This window comes from Chamaea fasciata, unplaced genomic scaffold, assembly GCF_029207755.1.
Source record: "Chamaea fasciata isolate MVZ Bird 193981 ecotype frontalis unplaced genomic scaffold, bChaFas1.0.hap1 SCAF_3, whole genome shotgun sequence".
In the NCBI taxonomy this organism is placed as follows: domain Eukaryota; kingdom Metazoa; phylum Chordata; class Aves; order Passeriformes; family Sylviidae; genus Chamaea; species Chamaea fasciata.
Window position 1 is genome coordinate 10888348 of NW_027094088.1, and position 15255 is coordinate 10903602.

General features: G+C 47.9%; 1 protein-coding gene across 6 annotated transcripts; it reads left to right on the plus strand.

Moving 5' to 3' along the window:
- The first annotated feature begins 287 nt into the window (after positions 1-287).
- Positions 288-12174, plus strand: BUB1 (BUB1 mitotic checkpoint serine/threonine kinase). 6 transcript variants are annotated; one of them, XM_066177964.1, is made up of 25 exons: positions 288-327; positions 475-534; positions 621-765; positions 1031-1281; positions 1788-1828; positions 2102-2196; positions 2502-2551; positions 2649-2839; positions 3017-3165; positions 3560-3897; positions 4540-4592; positions 5100-5240; positions 5991-6086; positions 6406-6496; positions 6883-6958; positions 7471-7651; positions 8137-8215; positions 8623-8846; positions 9268-9408; positions 9970-10085; positions 10723-10884; positions 11006-11163; positions 11246-11423; positions 11588-11694; positions 11873-12174. In XM_066177964.1, the coding sequence occupies exons 1-25, from the start codon at positions 311-313 to the stop codon at positions 12066-12068; spliced, it is 3336 nt and encodes a 1111-aa protein (XP_066034061.1). In that variant the 5' UTR covers positions 288-310; the 3' UTR covers positions 12069-12174. The 6 variants fall into 6 exon arrangements, with proteins under 6 accessions (XP_066034061.1, XP_066034062.1, XP_066034067.1 ...); XM_066177965.1 differs by having other exon boundaries at positions 5991-6083; XM_066177970.1 differs by having other exon boundaries at positions 3677-3897.
- The last annotated feature ends 3081 nt before the right edge of the window (positions 12175-15255 follow it).

Sequence of the window (15255 nt, forward strand, 5' to 3'; positions counted from 1 at the left end):
TGAGGAGGGGTGGACAAGAGTTGGGGCTGCTCCTCGCTCTCAGGGCGCCGCGGGCGCTGCCCAGACTATCCCATTGACTTCGCAATTCCTTCTTTTAGCCCCCTTCTTTTTTGCCTTGGGTGTACCCAGGGCGCCGTCCAGCGGCTGCGGTGGGACCTGCATCCGCGGGTAGGGGCGGGGTTTCATCTGTGATTGATGGGGCCAACTGCCAATGGGAAGGCGGGGCGGGCCGATGGGTGGCCAATGGGGAGGCTGCGCGGGGTCGTGCGCAGCCAGTTTGAATCAGCGGGAGCGGTTGGGAAGGGCGGGCATGGACGGGCCCGGGTGGTGAGCGGGATGGGGAGTGGTATCGGGGGCTGCCCTGGCCCCTGGAGCTGGGCTGGTGCAGTGGCTTCACGGCGCCGTGGGGGTGGCAGAGCATCCGCCCGCCCCGGGCGCTTTCTACCCTCCATGATGCCGGCCTTTCCCCTGCAGGAATTACGAGGCTCAGATCCGGAATTACCGAGGGCCCGACCCGCTGGAGCCGTGGGACAGGTGAGCCACACCTGGCTCGGGATGCCCCATCCCTGCCCTGGAGTTGCTCCTTCCCTGAGTCGGAGCTGACTCTGGAATGGTTTCAGGTACCTGCAGTGGGCAGAGGGATGTCTCCCCCTCCAAGAGAAGCAGACCCGCTGGCCCGGACTCCTGGAGGAGCTGGTGAAAGTGTTCGTGGGCGACAAGAGATACCATCAGGACCCGCGGTTTGTGAGCTACTGCGTCAAGCTGGTGCGTACAGCTGCTATTTTCAGGGAATTAGATTATCCTTAGTTATTCACGCGGCAGTTCTGGGACTGCAGAGAGCTTTGGAAGGAGCAGGAGGCCTCAGGAATTCTGATCCTCTGCAGAACAGGGGGATCAGAAAAAAAACAAGAGTGTGTTTTTTAAGCTGTGTAGCTTGGAGAGATTTTTCTTGACTTCTCTTGTCCTTAGAAAATGGTACTTTCCTATGATGATAACTAAGAAATTCTAATGTTTTTTATTTTGTCTGCAGCTCCCTTGGATGATTTTGGAAATGCTGATGGCTTTGTGCATTTGTGTCGTGCAGGCAGAGTTCATCTCTTCCCCTTGCCAGTACTTTGAGTACCTGCACGGGCAGGGAATCGGAGCCAAGACCTCGGATTTCTACCTGGCCTGGGCTCAGCTGCTGCTGAAGGAAGGCAACGTGCAGGGAGCAGGAGCTGTGCTCCAGAAAGGGCTCCTCAACCAGGCACAGCCCCGGGAGAGCCTGCAGCAGCTCCACCGGTAACTCTGGGGCCTCTTTTACTCATTTACTCAGGACTCAGAGTGCTCGTAATTACTCATAATTAACCAAGGGTAGCATGTGATTGACTATTTTTTTTTCCTGTCTGCTTATTTTTGGAAAATGGAGGTTTAAACTTATAATGTTTCATTGCTGTTGAATATTTATTGGGTATTTTGGGATGTATATTAAAAAGAAAAATTCCAGACTGAAGCAAATCCTTGAGCTGAGTTTTGGGGTTAAGCATTTAATTCTTGAAAGCTAAATGCAAAAGAACCATTAGTAAAATGTAATATAAAACAAATACCCAATTTTGTTCTCCTGCTGCCTCTTGAAGGCTTTTTTAGTTTTGCAGCTGTGGAGATGTCCATATACAGTAAAAATGGTGCTTTTCAATGTTACATTTCACGGCATGATTGTACAAGGAATTCCAAGATTGCTGGGAGGTGGGGAAGGGTGAGGGACAAGTGATTTCATGGTAATAACTGAGGGCTTTTTTGCAATTTAGCTCCCTGCAGAGTTATGATCCTCAGAATCCTCCTTTGCAAGGTGAGGATGAAGAGTCCTTTTTGATCTGTAGCTCCACTAAATGATTTTTTTACCTTAATGAGTAAGTTTTATCACTGAAGAAAACAGATTTGCTATAGAAACCACTTTATTTTCCCTCTTTACATGAAAAATTATATTTTTCATGTGTATTCAGTGTATTCAAAACAAGTTATTAATTTTCCAGTGTTTCAAGTTAATAAAAATTCACAAAGGAGCGAACAGTTTTTACTCATTAATGAGTAGAAAATACTTACATTATATTTTCTGTCCCAGATGCTGCTGTTGTAAAACCACTTCAGACTTCCCACGCTGCAAATCAAATGGTTCCTCCAAAAGGTGTTTCAAGTCCTAATCCCTGCAAAAATCAGGTAAATTATGAATTATTTGGGAAAGATGTTTCATGTAGTTTAGGTTGGTAAGCTTGGCTAAATAAGGGTAGAGTGACTGTATCTGGCGTATCTTAAAACAGATATTGAGATTATTTTGCTGCTGTTTTCCTGCTGCAAGCATCACATCTCCATAGGAATGTCTCATCTGGGAAGCACTGGGACACACTCAGTGGCCTGACACATTCCCAGAATCACACGAATAATATTAGCGGTGGATTCTGTGCCAGTTGTGCTGCTTGAATTTACTGTAATTTAATTTTTGGGATTTTATTTCCCTGCTTTAGGGTCTAGATGCTGCTGCTGATTCTCAATCCCGTGCTTCTGGAAAAGAAGTGTAAGTGGTTGGGTGGTCCTTTTCCCACTGTGGGAAAATTAGCTCTCTCTTGGGATAAGCCCCCCAACCATGGCCCGTTCCTCCCTTTCCTTCCCAGGAACTACGTGACCTACATCTCCAAGTCTGAGGTTGTGCCGAAGCCACTGCCGGATGCCACGGGGTGGGAGCAGGTCCCGATGTACGACAAGAATCTGCTCCTGTGCGAGGGCTCCGAGCTCTCCTTTGAGGAGCTGAGGGCCAAGAGATACTTCAGGAAATATGAGCTCCTCAGGAGGCAGCAGGCACTGGGTATCCTCCTTTTTGCAGCTCTCCAAATGGCTGGTTCCTGGTTAAGCTCATCCCTTAGGCTCCTCTTTTCAATGCCACATTAGTGGTGTCTCTCCTGAGGAGAGTGGAGGCACAGCGAGCCATCAGCATGTCATACAGGCCATATAAATTCATTTAATGTCATTGTTTAATCCTTAGAGGAGGAGAAGAAAGACTCCATGAGGAAAAAGGAGTCGGCAGTCCTGGAACTCCAAGCCCTGCAGCAGAAGCTGGACCAGCTCACTCAGCTCTCCAGAAGCCTGGAGGAAACAAGACTGGAACCAGCAGCTGAGCCAAACCAGAGGGTGGTGAGTGAGTTCTGGGATGGACAGGAATGCTCTACCCTGGGCTTATCCCACAAAGTCCAGCCATGCTGTAGGAACCAGGATTGGTTGTTAACCCAATCTGGAGGCTGAGGCTGCAATACCAGTGTGGAAATCTGGCACAACTTGCAACATTCAGATTTTAAAGGTTTCACCCTGAAGTGTGGCTTTACTTCTCCAGACTTTAGTTTGAGATGCAGCTAGAAGTCCTCTTGGGCTCTGGGCATGTGGAAATAACAGGGAAAATGGGAATGGCTGTATTTGGGGGGGAAAACTACAGGTTCTGTTACATTCTGGTCATGTGGAACTGGTACAGAAAATGGGAATGGCTGTATTTGGGGGGAATTTGGGTGTCACAGAATATTTCTCATCCCTAAAGGTGCCCCCACCTTTGGGGCCCAGCACATCTCACATCCCAGGGAACTGGATGGCACCTGCTCTGGGGCTGGATGTGCCAAAGTGCCAAGCTCTAGTGCCTGAGCAGCCCCAATTCCAGGCACCACCAGCAACCGCTCCCACCCTGCAACCAGTGAAGCCCCTCAGCAGCCACATCTCCGCCGCCTCCCCCTGGGAAGCACTAGAGGAGAAGGACCCAGCTGGAGCTCGGGCAGAGCTCAGGGAGCTCCAGAAGAGTTTGCCGCACCCTCCCTTGAGTGCTGCTCCAGCTCAGGAATGGGCTCGTCCTGATCCAGCTCTGCCTTGGAGCAGAGGAGAACTGTGAGTGTGAACAGGCTCCTGATCTGTTGTTGTGTTCTCAGGGTCCACACTGAGAATTAGCTAAAAATAAGCCTTTCTTCCCCTTCTGGAAAAAAAACTCTGACCTGAAACCACTATTTATTAAACTTAGATCAAACTTGGTCCTCATGGCCACATTTAATTCCTTTTATCTTGTGGTTTAATTACAGTAAGAGGAAATTTGGTGTGTAATGCCTGTCTGGCCCCAGCATGCCTGGAATAAACCCCAGGATCCTCTCCTGCAGTTCCCACTCCAAGGTCTCCAGAGAAAGATAAAAAGTGCTGGTATTTCTCTCCTGCACTTTTGCTGTGGGACTTGGCCACAAAATGAGGGGGGGCAGAGGGAGAAACCCAGGCTGGCAAAGCAAGGGTGGCTCAGTGGACTTGTCCAAGGTGGGAACAGTTATTCACTCATATTCTGGAATTCCTTGGAGGCAAACTGTGTCCAAGGAGAGCTTTTAATGCATTTTAACCTTTTAAAAGGACTCTGTTCCCTCCCAGGTTATTTGCAGCTGTAGGAGAAACTTTCCAGGGTGATCTTCATTAAAGAACCTCTCACTTCATTGAAATAGGGATTTAAGTAGCTTTTACTCCAAGGTAATGTTGTGACTCTTTCTTCTGAAGGTCCCCTAACAAGAGATCTGCTGGATTAACTCCTGCTGTGGATGTGAAGGAAGGTAATGAACCTTTGGATGGAGACTGATGCCATTGGTGTGGCTGTTCCCAGCTGGGAATCATTAACTGCATGTGGACACCAGTTCCAACCCTGGCAAAGTTCCTTGACTTCCCAAACTCCGTCCCTGCATGTCTCTCTATCCCTTCTGTGGAACATGGATCCAGTCCCTGTTCCTATGTTCTGAGCAGTTCCTTTTGGAGCATGGTTGGGAATCACTGTTTGTCCTTGCTGGCTTTCTGCTTCACTTTGTGTGTCAGGATAGAGCATTCCTGAGAATTGCAGATAAATTCCTTGGAAGCCACCCAGCCGTCCCAGGTCCCTCTTGCCGTCCAGGGCAGCCTCCCTTAGGAATCTGCCACAAATCTCTGAGCAAATCTCTCAAAAATCTCTCCCCAAGTTCTGTGTTGCTGCTGCTCCTTTTGTTTACTTCCCTCATGAATGTTTTGCTGGAATGCTCATAAACAATCCCAGGCTCCTTCAGGAATGATCTTGCCATTGTATTTTCCAGCCTCCAGAGTTGGGAATTCCTCCTTTGCCTGTGGAAGTGCTTCCCAGGCCACCCCCAACACCTCGCTGGGAGGAGTGATGGGGACGACAACGCCCTTCAAGGTGCAGCCATCACCCACGGTCCACACAAAGGAAGCCTTGGGTAAGGTCTGGAATAGTTTTCCTTCTCCTAGAGTCCCTGGGATGTCCCCTGGAAATGTTAGTGGAGCCTTTTCTAGCCTAGGGAGCTGTTCAGGGATGGGCATGTGCACCATTCAAAAGGAAAATAACATACAAATCATTGTCTGTTGGGATTATCTGGGTGACCCAAAATTTTGACCAGAAATTGGTGTTTTAGCAACATCCCAGCAGCCACATTCCATCAATTCCTGGATAAATCACTGCCAGGCTTCTTTGGGAGTGTGTTGTCTGAGCTGCTTTTTCAGGGAAACCTGTTTGGGAGGTGAAGACCTAAACCACACTAATTTGGAAGCTCACAGCCAGCTCTGCTTGATGCTGAGCTGAATAAAAATAAAAAAATAAACCCAAAAAGCCTGTGGCATGCATTAGTTGTACAAATATTTAAGTTTCAAAAATCTGAGAAATTAAAGGAGAATTTGCTCTCTTAGAAAATTTGGAATCTCCCCTTGGATAGGGAGTAAACAGGGCCATGACCAAGTGTGTGTTGGCCAAATTGGCCCTTCTGGTGTCTAATTGGTTGTCTGAAGTGTTTAAATGTAAGAGGGAGGAATAATTTGTTGTTGACTGCTGATAAATTATAAGAATATTATTAATTAGCATTTAAGGGAGTTAGAGTTAATTGGCATTTGATTTGGCTACTATACAATGGAAGAACCTCTGAAAATTTCTTTTTCTGGGAGTGTTATTCCTTTATTATTTCTTTCTTTCTTAGGTGTTCTCATGGATATGTTCCAAACACCCTTCTTGCCTGAGCCATCTGCCCTGGAAGACAGTGAGGAACAATTCGAAGCCTTTTGCAGAAAAGGTGGTGTGTGCTCTTTTATTTTCCCAGTCCATGAAATTCCATCCTTTATTTCCCACTGACACCTCCCACCTTTCCTTGCTGTAAGACTTGAGCCAGTCTGAAACCCAGGGGCTTTACAAGAGTGAGCAGAGAGAGACTTCACATCTAGGGTTGGACTGGAAAAATATTGCCAAGAGTTTGTAGGAAAGGTGATTGGAGTGAGAATTCTGCAGGTGCAGCTGGATGGAGCCCTGACCATCACATGCCTGGAGAGGGGGGAGAATGTGGCTGTGTAAATAATCTTTGTTGGGTGAAGATAACAGGGGTTATCTTTTATTTTCAGAGCCAGGTGGATGTTTGAAAACTAACATTGTTGTCCCTGTTACTCCTGCATTTGCCATCTTTGAGGATGAGGAGGAGAAGGAGAACAGCAGGTAAGGAGGGAAAAAGGAGCAGCTGAGCTCGGCTCCTTAAAAATCATGGAAATAGTCGATCCCATGCTATGAGACTTTGCTGTGGCTGTGCTAGGACTGGCTCAGATACAACTGGTGGCAGCTGCCTGGAGTGGCATGAGAAAAGCATGAGTTGCTGCTCTGGGATTGCACAACTCCCCTGTTTGGACAGTGCTTGGGAGGCTTCATTCTCTGGAGAATTTGGGGATAATTCTGAGCTGCTGCAGCTTCTCTGAGTTGCTGCAAGTGGGGCTCTTTTACATAAGATTAAAAATTCAAGTTAAAACAAACCACCTTTTGTTGTGACCAGTGTGCCTGGGAAAACTCCTGGAGAAAAGCTGTTCTATATTTTTTGGATCATTTTTCAGGATCCCACAGCACAAGAACAAACCAGAAGAGCCCAGAACTTTTGGAGAACATCCCTTGATTGACTGTGCAGCAGAAGTGAGTGGTGATCCTGCAGGGATTAGCCTTGGAAGTGGCTTATGCACTTAGGAGGGTTACCAGAGTGGGTGAATTCGTCTCTGCTCTATCCCAGTCCCATAATATTCCTAGGAATGATGCCTAGCTGAAGGCTGGATACCTTTTCCCATTTCCTGCTGATGGGATGAGCTTTTTTGATTGTTGGTTGACATAAAATTGATGGAGAATTCCACCTCTCAAATGTGTGGAGTTGGCATCAGTTTGGGCAAGAAGAGACATTTCATCTTCCAGCAGCCACCTTGCAGCTTCCATAGCCAAGGAGATGGATAAAACTTGGATAGAAGAGATCCCTTCCCATGGGATTGGCCTTTCCTGGTTCTCATAGCAATTTCTGGTGGTCTGGCATTTTGCTGTGGCTTTGACTATTACCTACATTCAGACCTAGTCTAAAACTATGGAAACGTGGGATTTGGTTTTTATTTCAGGACAATTTTGATGGTTTAATTTTAAATCTTGACCTTTTTCCTGCCTAGGAAGAAACGGGGTCCACGGAATTCCTGCGGGATGATTACACAGTGTGGAATGGCCCCTGCAGCAATAAAGCCCTGGCTCCCAGTCCAGACAACACCAGGGATTTTGCCCGAGCTGCCCAGTTCATGTCCACACCCTTTAACTACCTGGCAGCTCCTTCCCAGACCCCTTTGAAGGACAGAGGTAAAATAAGGAATATTTTGGGTGGAAAACATTGAATTTGGTGCCTCATGACTCAATTTCTGCCCAAATCCCACTCAGGTGTGGCTTCCACTGCTGCCACTTTCGAGTCCACATTCCCTGTGGAACAGCAGCTCATCAGTTCTCCAAGGATTTTTAATTGGAATAAGAGGAGGTGGTGAGGGACAAGAGAGGCTTTGTGTGTCCAACTGCTGCTGTGAACCATTCCAAGGGGTTGGGAGTATCCAAACATTGGCTGAATCCCATCTGGGAGCACCTTTATGCTGCTCTGCCCCTTTTAAATCTTAGAATCTCCTCCCTGGAGAAATCCAGCTGTTATTTTAACTTGGATATTTGAAATGAGGCTTTGTTGAGTTCTGGTTTTCATGGCAGCAGCTTTCTGAGCTGCTGGGTGAGAATACTCCAGATATGCCTGCTTTTGGGGAAATAAACATTGATTTGCTCTTGTTCTTGCTCCCTTTGTTCAGCCTGTAAGGAAAATTTACCCCAAATGGATTTGGAATTCTCTGGAGAACTGCACAGGCAGCCAAAGCCCAAGAAGTTAAGGTATGCTGCTCCAATGCAAGTTTTCCAAGGTTTTCCACTGGCTGGCCTGGCTCTGCCCAACACTCATGCCAGCACTCTGGTGGTAAATGGACCTGGGTTTGGTAACCATGCCCCAAAAATCCTTCCAAGATTTAAGTTTTGCCTCATTGAAATTAAAAACTAACTGGCCAAAAAACCACTTTTTTTTTCGCTTGGTGAACTTGAGAATTGGTAGGGAATGGGTAAAGTGACTTGACCGAATCTAATTTTCCTAAGAAAATTCCATTTTATTCACCTCCATGTTGGCCATGGTGGCATTTGACACATTTTTGCTCCCTGAAGATGCCAAACCACCAAGGCAGAAGGTTAATAATATAATACTATTATAACATTATTAATAATTAATATTATTTTGCTTAAATCCGTAGCCCTGTTCTTGAACATGTCCCAGGACAGAGAGGGCTTCATGGTAACGTCCTGAAACGAGGGACTGGAATCCAGGGAATTGCTGTAGCTGCTTCCCAACGACTGCATGAGCAGACAGCTCAAAGCAGAACTGAATATTCCTTCTCCCTTGGGGCGGATAGAACATCCCAGGAGAGGCTGTGTGGAGCTGGGCAGGACACGACGGCCCAGAGCGGGAGACCTGCAGGTACACAGCATTCCCTGGTTTTCTTCCCTGGATTCCAAGGGCAGTGCTTTGTGCACTGGAGGGAGCAATTCCATGATTCCTGCAAGGAGGTCGCTGCTCACCTGCGAGTGATGTGAGGAGGGATGAGTGTGGGTTGTACCTGGATTGCACATTGCCATGGATATTCCAGAGTGCAGGAATACTTGGGATCCTGACAGATTCTGGGCTCACTGAGGCTCAAACACTTTGGGAAACTCTGGATTTCTGGGCAGGTGCAAAAGCTGGAGTGTCAAAATCAATGAATGCTTCACGTATCCTTATCCCTTCTGGGGTTTTTGATTTATTATTTTCTGTAAATTAGTGATGCTCATTCAAGCCCAAGCTTGTGTTACCTCCTTGGAATGACACCCAGAGCTTAAACATTTCCCTTTTTTCCATGAAGTCCTTGTTGAGAACCCTTGGGACAAGGAATTGATCAGTAAATTCTTGTCGGAGCTTCCGAAACCACTCCACACCTACGCCAACTACTTTGAGTGGAAATTTCCTCTTCCATTCATCAAACTGAAGGCTGAACTCTCATTGGGTAAGAGCTCCTTCAAACTTATCACTGCCAAGCATATCTTGAAGCTTTTTTCTAGGGAAACTTCTTGGAAGTATGTGGGAATTCAGCTTCCTTGTGTGTATCTCCAGATGATCTCAGCATCAGGTTGGGAATTAAGCCTGGGGTTGACTTGTTTGTCTTTTGTAGCATGAACCTTTTGGATGAGGCATTTTTCCCAGTTTCCCTGTAAACTGGGCCACAGCTTTCCAGCTATGTGTGGAACAGCAGCGGGCCCATGTCAACAAAAGCTGTAGGACAGGGATTGCAACATCCCTGTGGGACTTCAACATTAGTGTTTACTTTTCAGGGCATGCCCTTTGGAATTTGACTGCTTCAAGGGGGTCAGGCAAAAATAGAAACACCGGGGTCGAGTGTGTGGCACATCCAGCACTCCTGCTCTCTTCTATTCGTAGCAGGAAGAGATTTGTAGGGAAAGACTTGATCTAGGATTAAATAATTCATATGGGCTGGTGCTTTTCCATTTTTTCTCCTGTTTTTCCTCTGTGGAGTTGGCAAGCAGAATTTAATGTTAATATTTTAAAGGTTCCAGCTCATTCCATGTGGACTGCTTGGTTGGAGAAGGAGCTTTTGCCCAAGTCTATCAAGCTTCCATCCTGGATGCCAGTAACCCTCGGAATAATCAGAAAGTGGTATTCAAGGTCAGTGGTGTTGGGCCACAGCAGCTCTCCTGGAATAATTCTGGAGTCTGACCCTCTCCCTGCGTGGATTCACACACATCCTTGGCCTTTCCATGTCAGATCTGCCTCTGAGACTTTTTAGTGGATCTTCTCTCTGACATTTAGTCCTTCAGGAAAATCTAAAGCCCCTCTTTAACCCCTGAAGTGAAACTTCAGGACAGAAAGGTGATTTGTGCTTTCTTTGGAGCATCCAGGATTCACAAAGAGTCTGTGGAATTGTGACATGGGATTGAAGTCTTGATTTGAGAGGATTAATCATGGAGTTCATCAACTGAGGTTAATTACTGTGAGGATGGGGAGACCCTGGCACAGGTTGCCCAGAGAAGCTGTGGCTGCCTCTGCATCCCTGGAATTGTCCAAGGCCAGGAGGGATGGGGCTTGGAGCACCCTGGGATAGTGGAAAGTGTCCTATGGCTGGGGATGGAAGATGGAACTGGATCATCTTGCAGTTCCCCCCTGAACCAAACCATTCTGGGATAAGTTTAAGAGGGAAGATGCCTGATCTGCCATTAAAAACCGACAACAAAACCCAGCCTGAGAGGAACTCCAGCTTTTACTGCTCCCAGATTTTCACAGGAAATCTCCTTCTTTCTTCCAGGTCCAGAAACCTGCCAACCCTTGGGAGTTCTACATTGCAACCCAGCTGCTGGAGAGGCTGAGCCCCAGCGTGCGCCACCTCTACATCCACTTCTATTCTGCCCATTTCTTCCCCAACGGCAGCATTTTGGTGGGGGAGCTCCACAACTACGGAACGCTGCTCGTGAGTGCCACCAGCTTCTGCTCTGGAGCATCTCCACTCTTTTGGAGTGTTTCCCCTACTTGATTTACCTTCTTTGGAATATGTTGTTCCTTAATCCATGCTGTGTGTCTCTGGCTTCCAGAATGCCATCAACATTTACAAGAAGCTCCCAGAGAAGGTGATGCCCCAAGCCCTTGTCATCTACTTCGCTGTCAAAATCCTTCACATGGTGGAGGAGTTGCACAGTTGCAAAATCATCCACGGGGACATCAAACCTGACAATTTCATCCTGGGAGAAAGGCAAGTGTCTCCTGTTGTCACCAGATGTGACCATATGGGAGCCTGGAGACACTGATGGTGTTGTTTCTTGTTGTGGTTGAAGGTTCCTCGACAACGACATGTGTGACATTGATGGGCTCTGCCATGGCCTGACCCTCATTGACCTGGGCCAGAGCATCGACATGAAGCTCTTCCCTGAGGGAACAGCCTTCACTGCCAGGTGTGAAACATCTGGATTCCAGTGCGTGGAAATGCTGACAAACAAACCATGGAATTACCAGGTAAGGGAGGCCTGGCATCTCAGAGCTTCCTGCGCGCCAAACAATCAGACTCTGCCAAAGTTGTAGCCTCTTGCAGAGCCTCTCCCCTTCCACAGGGTGTTTTCAGCTCATTTTTAGTGCTCTGGGTGTGTTTTTGACACAAAACTGGTGTGGTTTTGGTTTAGACAGACTACTTCGGGATTGCAGCCACAGTGTACTGCATGCTCTTCGGGACATACATGCGCCTCAAGGATGACAATGGGGTCTGGAAGCCTGAGGGAACCTTCAGGAGGTGGGTGTCCAGAACATTCCCCAAATCTTTGCCTAGATTTCCTAGAAACCCACGTTAGTACCACATTGCTCTGAGGTCAGATTCTGTCACAGCTTTTCTAAATGTGAGCAGAGTAAAAATCTGTATTTTAGCTGTTGAATTTCGTGCTTTTTTTATGCTTTTTTGTCCCTTTTTTCAGGCTTGCCAATGCTGAGCTGTGGAAGGAGTTCTTTGAGAGCTTGCTGAATATTCCCAGCTGCCACAACTTGCCTTCCCTCGGCATTCTGTGCCAGAAGCTCAAGGATTTATTTTGCAGGTCCTATGCGAAGGAAATCAAGTTCCTTCGGAACAGACTCGTTGTATTGCTCATCGAGCACAAACGCTCACGGAAATAAGGGTTGAGTTTGCAGTTTCCAAGGACTTGGGGGTTTTATGGATGTGGAATCTTTTTGTAATAACTTGGTTTTAAATAATAAATGGGTTTGGGGTTCACTTCAGTAATGATGCCTTGCATCTTTCTGTGCTTTTTTGGGGGAAAAATATGCTAAATTGAGTTGTTAATTGGTTTGCGAGGCAATGGGTGTGCTTGGATTGAGGATAGCCTCTTCCTGCTCTAGCTGTCCTCAGGAATTTCTAGGATGGAGGAAATGGAGGTTTGCAGGTGAGATTTAAGTTGGACAGGACTGAACCCACCCATGGCACCTCCAGTTCTGACCTCCCCCCACACCATTATTCAAGCTCAGGGGAAACCCAGAAGACAAATACCTCTTGTTGGCCTGTAATGGCAGAATTTGGGGAAAAGAAAGTGTTCCTTTAAAAGGAATATTTTTGCAGCACAACCCGCCCCCCCGCCCCCCGAGGGTGGAGAGGGCATTAATTTGATTTTTGCATCTCCCCACAGGAGGGAGACATCAGCCTTTCCTATTCTTCCTCCTCCCGCTTCTGTTTCAGGGGTGTTTTTCCTCTGCTTAAATTGTTCAGCTGGAAAGCCATGGTGAGCACCTGGTACAGCCTGGGATAGTCAGGAAGAGCTGGAATGCTGGGATATGTTGGTTCTCCTAGGGTTTGTTGTTCTCCCTACAGCTGGGGCTCCTCTCCCTGCCCTGATGGCAGAACCTCTTGGATTCCCCTTGGAAGCAGCCTGCTTCCCATGGCACATGGAAAAGCCTTTGGCTTTGATCTGAAGCAGCTGGTTCCTGACTCAGCTGGAGTGAGTTGCACCATGAGGCAGATCAGCTGGAGCAACCTCGGAGCTGCTGGAAACATAAACATTGGATGCTGGGGTGGCTTTTTTTATTCCCTTTCTGCCCTTAGTCACATTTTTTATGAGCTGAGCTGAAGCCAGCTGTCCTCTCGCCAGGCCAAAATCTCTGCCAGGCTTAAATTTTTAGATTATATTGTAAATTATATATTTTTAGTTCCTCATATAATGCACAGGGATATGTGGAGGAGCACTTTTCAGAGTGTTATGAGCACAATGGAGCTTTTAGCTGCAGCTTTGCCCTTAATAAATGGTGTTATTTTACATTAAACACCCTTAAAAACAGTGCCCTGTCCCAGCCACCTGCTCCTGCCCCTGTCCCACCATCATCCCAAGTGAAGCAGGGAGGAGAAGGGTTAAAACTACCCCACCATAAAGGGTAAAAAAGGATCAGTGGAGTGATGAGGTGGGTGGAGGTTCTGCTTGTTGTACTTGATTTAAACTAAGCTGTTAAACCAGGAGTGAAGCCTGGAGCCCAGCTGGCAGGGTGATATTTCCTCCCCGGCATGCGCCAGCTCCACGCCGCTGAAGATCTCGAGGTATCCCCAGAGTTGCCCTTTAGAGATAACTCATCTTGGGGCCTCCACCACCCACACGGAGAGGAGAGATTTCCTGGTGCGTGGGTGGGTGGCTCTGCCTATTCTTCTGCAGAAAACCCAGGTTTACTCATTTTTCACCCTCTACCATTGAGCTGGGCCCCCCCCACCGGGGTCTGGGGCTCTCTCCCAGCTCCTCCATCCCTTGTTGGTGGTGACCCATCATCACTCAGCCCCGGCCAAGCCCTTTCTGCTGCCATCTCCCTGCAGTTCCAGGCCAAATTTCTTAATTACACCTTTGAAGGCATTACCAAGGATAAAGTGTGAGGTTGTTGAAAGCTGTAGCCACCTCAGTAATAAGTCAGGCACATGCTAATGAAGCAGCAGTCCTGGTCCCCTTCCTTGGGGTCATCCACGGTGATGTCACTTGCCCCATTAGGAACAATAAATAACTTTAAATATACTTTAACAGGTCCCAAATTCACTGGTGGCCGCAGGAAATCCAAATGCCACCCCCTGCCCAGCCTAGGGCCCACTCAGGTGGACAATGGGACCATTCTTGTCACTTGATTCATCACCACATCACTGTTGCTGCTGTGGATGTGTGGCGAGTAGTGACAGCCTCCAGAGAGGGTTTGGGGGTTTCTTGAACTAAAATGTGCATCTATTTAACAAAACCCACCTGTTCTTACATCTACCCAACCTTTGCTGTTCAAGCACCCCCCACTCTGATGACAAAGGTTTGATTTTGGGTTGGTGTTTGAAATCAGGAGCACAGTAAAGGTCAGGCTCCAAGCCTGGTTCAGACAAAGCCTCGTGCTTGAGGCTCAAACCTGATTTTATCTGGCAGCACGAATGAAGTAACATTTATCACAATGGTTGGAGGAGAAGGAGAGCAAGGTGTCATTTTTTTCCGTTGGTGCTTTGCTCAGGTCAGAATGGGTTTGGTGAGCACCTGCTGGGAGGGGAGGAGGGGTTGGGGGTGGTTTTCCCTGGGGTTTTCAGGGCACTGTGAGGAGTCTGTTCCCTCCAGCCAGTCTCCAACCTCTCCTTTGCTCCAACCTCGTCCCTGCCCACTTCCCAGAGGCAGGGACAACCTGCTGCAATTGGGCTGGGCTCCATAATCTGGGAGGTCTTTTCCAACTGAAGTGATTCTTGTGATGGCACAGGGGGAAGGCTGGGTGAGAGATGCCACTGCTGGAGTGCTGCAGCAGCATGGGATCCCCACCATCCTCCTCCATCCCTCTCCTTTCTCTCTCCTCATCTCCATGTGGGACAAAGGAAAGCTCCCTGCAAGTGGATTTGGGTGGGTGCATAGGAGGCCTGGGATGAGGCATGTTAGCCTTGAATGCAAACAGCATTCCCAGGGAGCTGGGGATGGATGCTGCAGGGCCTGAGGCAGTGTTGAGGGACAGGTTTCAACTCCCCCTCTCTCAATCTGTGCCCACAGTGCCAAAAATGAAGGACCTTTGGGGTCGGCTTTGGTGCAAATTCCTCCGAGATGGCTCACGACGCGAGCAACAAGGATAACGTCGAAACGGATTTGTTCCAGGAGGCTGGAGCCGTGATTCACTGTGGGAAAATGCATTTGGTGCCTGTCCTGGCTCTCCAAAAACCCACGGGCAGGAGGAGAAAGGCCAGCTCAAGGTTGGGTGTTGGAAAGGCCAGGCTGTTCCCCATCCCCTTTCTGCTCACATGAGCCACCCACGCAGAAACCAAAACGACCCAGGAGGAGAAAATAGACTCAACATCTGCTGGCTGGTCCCAAGTCTTGACAGCACTGGT